Source organism: Pieris rapae, chromosome 12 (genome assembly GCF_905147795.1).
Source record: "Pieris rapae chromosome 12, ilPieRapa1.1, whole genome shotgun sequence".
NCBI lineage: Eukaryota > Metazoa > Arthropoda > Insecta > Lepidoptera > Pieridae > Pieris > Pieris rapae.
The window spans coordinates 9,265,550-9,272,131 of NC_059520.1; the positions used below are offsets into that span (position 1 = coordinate 9,265,550).

Sequence of the window (6,582 nt, forward strand, 5' to 3'; positions counted from 1 at the left end):
ATTATAAATGTAAATTAACAATTAATTTAATTTGTTTTTTTTGACGTTCATAAGTATACATGTTTACCTATAAGAATAAAGGCATTTTTGATTTGATTTATTAAATTAAACAATTTCTTTGCTAGGATTTCGACAATCAAGAAAATCGACTCAATGCCTGTTTTGGTTTTTAATTTGACAATTTTTATTTAAAGATAAACACTTGTCGTCGACACTTGGTTGAATGTTGACCAATCGCTTGGAAATTTAACACAGAAATGTCTGCCTCATTAGCAGGTCTTGGCACATCTTATTTAGGCACTTGGCACTTTTATTATACGTTGAGCTATATTAGAAAATAACTCAAGATAAGTCAAAGGTTTTGCTAACGAAAATATCTTAAACGCATATTAATAAGTTTACTTTTTAAATGCAACAGAAGCCGCACTCCTTAAAATTGTGTTTACTATGTGACGAAGACAGATAAGTAACGGCTCAATCAGACCATTTAATTAACGAGGGGGTTTAGTCTCTGGAACATTTTTAACCTATAGCGAAACTGCTATTTTGATCATATTTATATACAAATTCAATTACACATCTAATTTGTATTTTTACTGAAAATCCTTAAAAATCATTTTTTTATTCGGCTGATGTACTAAGTCCTTTCTTTTTACTTTTTCATTAAAAAAATCGACTATCTCATGGTACAAAATAGTTATTCGTGATTCAGCCCGCCATTACACATAGTTTACGATATGTCCACATTTCCGTCTGTCAATATGACAGTTAATGAGTTTTTTTAATTCTCCCAAGTCGTGGACAGGCCAGAGTCTTTAGACCATAGCATCTTACGTTTATCCGTTTTGTATGCTGGCCTTATTACACGTCCGATTGTTTAGTTAAATTTAACTTTTAAATTGACATTTGTATCTGGTTATTAAGTCCAATAGCTCAGTCTCAAAGAGATACAACTCTTGGACGTCAAGAGTTGGTGCCAATTTCTTCTAGACCTTGGAATTGAAAATCATGAGAAATATCTTATAAATCGAATGTCTTGAAATTGAGTCTAAATTAATTTTATAATTTTTTCAAGTTGGCAATTCCCTTGGAATTTAAAAGATAAACATATAAATTAAATGAAATTATTTTAGATTTTAATGATGTCAAATATCCTATCTTGAGGCCATTAATGTTAGATAAAAATGTAACATCCAAATTCCAGTAATAGCATAGGACGTAAGTTTTCGGAACATATTTTCAGGAAATTTAATGAAAAACATATTGGAACTTGTTTAATATATTATTTCTTAAGTCATACTCCTAATAAAGTATTTAATTAACATACATTTCAATCTGTAATATACAAAGGGTTGCTAAATGAAAAACCAGTAGTATTTATAACTTCGAATCGGAATTTAAGTTACTGTAATTGAACGGGACCTCCATTTTTTTACGAATGCTATTAATTCGTCAGGAATCAAACCCAAGACCTCCATCTCGCCAACGAACGTTTCAGTCTAATAAAACGCGTACGCTTCGTAGAAATTACGAACAGTATTTGCAAACTTCAGCGTTTTAACATTTTTGTCTTATTTCTGTTGAGTTATATTCATACATATTTGCGTATTGAACCACAAGACCTATTTAAAACGATTTCATAGAGATTCAGCAAATTACACTGGATATAAAAAAATGTTAAAATACAAAAAAAAAAACACATTTTTATTGCTTTTCAGGACTGTAAACTGTGGGTTGATCATTACCTATGGACTATTACTTATAGTAACAACTTCCCTTGTAAAATCTCGTAGGCCGCTTTTCTTCTCAGATACGGCATGTCAGCCTGCGTAAATGTGTATCGCGCATTCCGCGACGAGAATTCCGCGAACGTACACGCAAACATACCGCAGTCACTGCCGTTCATTTGTTGGGGAACATCCTGAAATTTTATATTTATTTAAATTTCGAACGACAAAATAATTGACGTAATTTATAGTCGAGAATTTTTTTTTTTTAATAATTTTATGGCCTGGTCATTTGGCCAGAACTTTAAACGAAAAAACAATTTATATATCAATTGTCAAAAATTAAAAATATAAATTGATTGCTATAGAGTATATCATTATGAGTTTTAAAGCACATTTCAGTGAAAGATTTTTATGTAGTCATTTTATGCAATATAGTCAAAAGACTAGGCTGACTTTTAAAAAAAGTAATTTAAATATTGAATGCTAATGGCAGTTTCTGAAAGTTTGTATTATTGACATCTACTACTGTATCTAAGGCTATCAATTTTAGCCAGATTTTTTATAGGAAAATTATAAATAAATTCCTTATAAAATAACTCAGATTTATTTGATATATGTACTGTAAAAAGCTTGTGCCAAACTTAATATAGCAAAAGCAACGACTTGTTAGTTTGAAATAGAAACTGGCCTTTGTCAAATACTCACTCGTAAGCACTCAATCTTCCATCCACTGTCATCAAAGGGTTGTCCCTTCTTGTCTTTATGTTCATCTCGGAGATACTGCAGTAGCGCAACCAGGGCCGCCTGGTTCTTCCCTCCCATACTATCCAGGTAAGATATCTTCTTCTCCCGGAAGTCGATGATACTCATACACCAATGAACTCCCAAGTGGACAGGAACCACCATCAGCTGGTGTGCAAATATGTCTACCTAAACAATAAATAATGATTATAATAAATTTTTGGAGGCTTCTGCAATACAAAAAATTTATTCTAATTTTGAATCTTTCTCAATAAAAGTTCTACAGCATTTGTTTTTTTTTAGCTTTTCTTTCAAAATGAGGTTCTTTAAAGATTAGCAAGAATTTTTTTTTTTGACAAGTTACATGAAAACAAAGAGAATGCACAACAAAAGATAAATGAAAAAAAAATGTTATGTGTTTAGTTTTAAAGTTGTGTTTAAAGTAAAGTAAAGTGTAAAGCAGTTTTAAAAGTCTAATTTCCTTCTTGGATATATTACTTATAGGTATTTATTTTTTATGGATTTATTGGAGTTAAAAGTCGTCAACCCCCTGTACAACATACCAACCAATCAGATTACTTACAGAAACCTTTAAAAGTAATATTCAGTAAATTACAAATGTCTCTGTACCATCTTTTTTAGGTTCAGGAAGTTTCAATTAGAAATATTGAATTTAAATTATTAAAAGAAAAAAAAGATACCTTTCTAGTCCACCGCCGCAATCCAGCTTGTCCACTCTGCATTAATTTGGGATAGAAGAAAGTGTTAGCAGCATACACTTGAGGCAAATCCTTTCGTTCTCCGCATCTTTGCATTAATAAGTTCATGTAGAAATTTATCACTTCATCATTCAGCCAATTCAGACCTGATAACGTTTGGAGGTCTCGTCTGAAAATCAATTTTTATTTGTTAATAAACTAATAGTTTATTAAAAGGACAATGGTTTTTTGTTGTATTAGTTTAAATAGAGTTGTTTTTGATATCAAGCTAAGTTAAAAATACAGACTACATAAATTTAAAAATAATAATTTTAATAATTCTTAGTCCTGTCTGTTCTCTACCTTAACAATGAATGTTAAGGTTTCTGGTCATTATTTAAATCTGGTACAATTTATCACTATACTCTGAAGATAAAAAAATATCATAGAGCTTGAATATAATATTGGTTCTATGCAGTCAATTGAAAAAGTAATCAATACTTTATTTGGATAAAAATATAATATCTAATTATAATAATTTATTACAATTTCAAATGCTTGTTAAAATTACTACATTTCAAAGTTAAATAGCAAAAATAGCTTTAAAAATCTTATTTTTAAATCTAAATCTTGTGAAAATAGTTATGCTAAGTTAAATTGTAACCAATTAATACACGATATTCATTTTAAAATCCAGAAATGGGATTAGCCCTACAGATGGAAAGATAACTTACCTTGTTATCCTTAAATTGAATTTCTCAATAAGCACTTGTCCTTGGGGTCCCGGCCCCAATGCTCTACTGACTAGTTTCTCTTGTTCCGCAGTTAGTGGGGGTAACTCAACAGCTGGTTGCTCCTCCTCAATCAAACTTTCGGGTATACACAACTCATACTTTAGCTTATTCCTTAAATGTGCCAAACATTGCTCATGGTTCACTTTTGATATAATATCCGACTCTCGACGGGCATCATTTAACTTTACTTGTGTGTCTTTCTTTTTGTTCTTATATTTTGTGTCTAATTTTCTTAACCAATCACTAGATATTACATCTCTGTCTCTGAATGAGTCTCTCAATGTATTTATCGGCTCTATTCTTGTTGATGAGACTGAAGAATCTGATGGTATAACTTCTACTTCTGAATCTGAAGAGGTAATTGACGCTACTGTTATTGGATCATATTCTGTTGTAGAATCACTGTCTTTACCTTTTAGGTCATTTTCAAACCTTTTGATTTCATTCAGGGAGCTCTTTTGCGATTTCCTCGTCAGCCTAAATGATGCGGATTCCTCAGCTAAATTTATTATATCAATTGGTTTCTGTGTTTGTGGTGTTTGATTTACACTACAGACTTTTTTAATAAGTTCTCTAAAGTTATTCTTTTCTTCTATATTAAAAAGTTTCAGAAGTGTTGACTTTGTGCCATTAAGATTGTTGTTTCTTGTTCTCGGATTCATTGTGGACTTTGCTGAAAGCCAGTTTGGTAATGATGGTGTTGGAGCTTTTTTATATGATTTTTGAATACCGCCACTATTTCTAAGAATACTATATGATCTTGGTGAAACATTCGTGCCTCTGTCAACTATTTTACGATATTGTCTGTATTTTGTAGGTTCAGCAAAATCATTATCATCAATAACCAGTTTGAAAGGTTTACTTGAAGGTGGTGAAGAAACTTTTTTGACAAACACAACATCTCTATCATTTTCTTCATCATCATCATCTAAATTAATGTAAAGTTTTGTTTTTTCTTTAGGTGGTTGAGTTTCCACTAATGTAACCTAGAACAGGAAAATCAGATTATAATTAACACAAGTCATTACTGTAATAAGTATTCCTAATAAATTTTACGTACACAATGTAGGCTTTAATTGAATTCTCTAAAAAGCTTTTTATTCTTAGACTATGAACCAACAAACCCCGTACACCCATGCAGTGTTGTTCCAGAGTGTCCTTCTATTTGTACATGCCTATTGCCAACCACGGTATAACATTTAATATTCTAATTTATGTTGTTTTTAAAAATTTATACTTATAAGTGAAAATTAAAAACAATTTACAGGAGTGATGGAGAGTTTGTTGCCAGCTTTTCTTTATTTGAGAACTAGCAGTAAAATTAAAAGCACAATTTTTTAATTATTATTAAGTTAGGCCAAACTTAAAAACTTTCAATGTTTGAGAATTATTAGTTTAATTGAGTTCACACTAAAATTATACTAATTAATATAATTTTCCTTTCTTAATATATTTTAACAATTACAAAGTAATTTTAACAGAGACTTCAACTAAACAGTAAAAAAACTGAATAAATAAATAATTTTATATAGTAGATAATAAACAATGTACAAGTTAATGGAACTACCTCTTGTTCATCAACAGCATCATCATCATCAATAAGTACAGCCCGAACTACACGACTTCCTGGTCCATGCAGTTTTTCTTTTCTAATTGGAGTGAGTGACCCATTTTGCCTACCAATTATTTTAACTGGCACTGTCCCGGTTTCTCGATTCGTTTCACGATTCTCCTTATTGAGATTTACATATGGGGTTGAGGTGCTTGGACGTCTATCTTCAATTTCTATTGGTACTATTCTCACATTTTTATATGACTCATCTTCAAAAAAATCTAAAAAAAAAATTTTTTTTATTTGAATACTTCCCATACGAACACCAACAATTAGAAGTATATAATACCTTTTGAAGTCATAACTCCCGGAAAAATTGTGTTTTCAATATTATGTTTTAGTCTCTTCGGACGTCCATCATTAGAATAGTCAGCATCATTTCTAAAACATGACAAAGTTTAGAATGAAATGGTATTAATAATTTGTTTCATAGTTAACCAAAACTTACTTCCAAAACCTTGTCGCAAGTTTTAATGGTATTTTATACATGTCGTTGCTTTCAAAATCTCAATTGCAGCTCACATTAATAGAACATAGTAAATATGTTTTCATACAACGACTTTACCGCCATAACTAGATAGATTGATGTTGTAAACAAGTGTCAAAGCCATACCTGTGTCGTTTTATAATAGTCTTTTTAATTTCGTCTTCTTCAGTCCAGCCCAGCAAAGAACGGACGTAAGATACGACGGACTGCATTTTAGAACAAAAACTTTCCCATCACACCGATTATTACTAAGGCGGGTTAATAAAAAGCAATATGATATAAAGTCAAGAAGCCGAACCAAATGACAAGAATTGCCATTAACTCACCATGCCATTAATTGCTTTCACAATCACAGACTAAAAATTGTGTTGGAACTTGGAAGGTTGTTTTTTCAGACATATTTTTCATCCACAGAGCTCATATAATTCAATATCTCTTATCTGTCTATAGTTTAAGTTTTGCTTAATGCTTAAAACGAACTGCAAAATAAATGGAATTCTTTGTATTATACATTTTATTA

The 6,582-nt window shown here is 30.8% G+C and overlaps 1 protein-coding gene across 2 annotated transcripts; it reads right to left on the reverse strand.

Moving 5' to 3' along the window:
• Positions 1 to 303: 303 nt before the first annotated feature.
• LOC110997828 (sentrin-specific protease 1) lies at positions 304 to 6,408 on the reverse strand. Of its 2 annotated transcripts, none has more exons than XM_022266170.2 (7): positions 6,189 to 6,408; positions 5,865 to 5,956; positions 5,531 to 5,796; positions 3,904 to 4,949; positions 3,173 to 3,359; positions 2,436 to 2,660; positions 304 to 1,921 (listed from the first exon to the last, which is right to left on the reverse strand). In XM_022266170.2, exons 1-7 carry the CDS (start codon positions 6,272 to 6,274, stop codon positions 1,760 to 1,762), a joined length of 2,064 nt encoding a protein of 687 aa, XP_022121862.2. In that variant the 5' UTR covers positions 6,275 to 6,408; the 3' UTR covers positions 304 to 1,759. The 2 variants fall into 2 exon arrangements, with proteins under 2 accessions (XP_022121862.2, XP_022121863.2); XM_022266171.2 differs by lacking the exon at positions 6,189 to 6,408 and adding an exon at positions 6,024 to 6,182.
• Positions 6,409 to 6,582: the final 174 nt, after the last annotated feature.

What these genes read in the sequence shown, in the direction of transcription:
- LOC110997828 (XM_022266170.2), bottom strand. Translation starts at nt 6,274, where the DNA reads ATGCAGTCCGTCGTATCTTACGTCCGTTCTTTGCTGGGCTGGACTGAA. An exon ending in TTCAATTTAAGGATAACAAG is followed by an intron (nt 3,360 to 3,903) that starts GTAAGTTATCTT and finishes ATTGATTTTCAG; the next exon opens with ACGAGACCTCCAAACGTTAT. An exon ending in TGCGGCGGTGGACTAGAAAG is followed by an intron (nt 2,661 to 3,172) that starts GTATCTTTTTTT and finishes TTTATTGTTTAG; the next exon opens with GTAGACATATTTGCACACCA.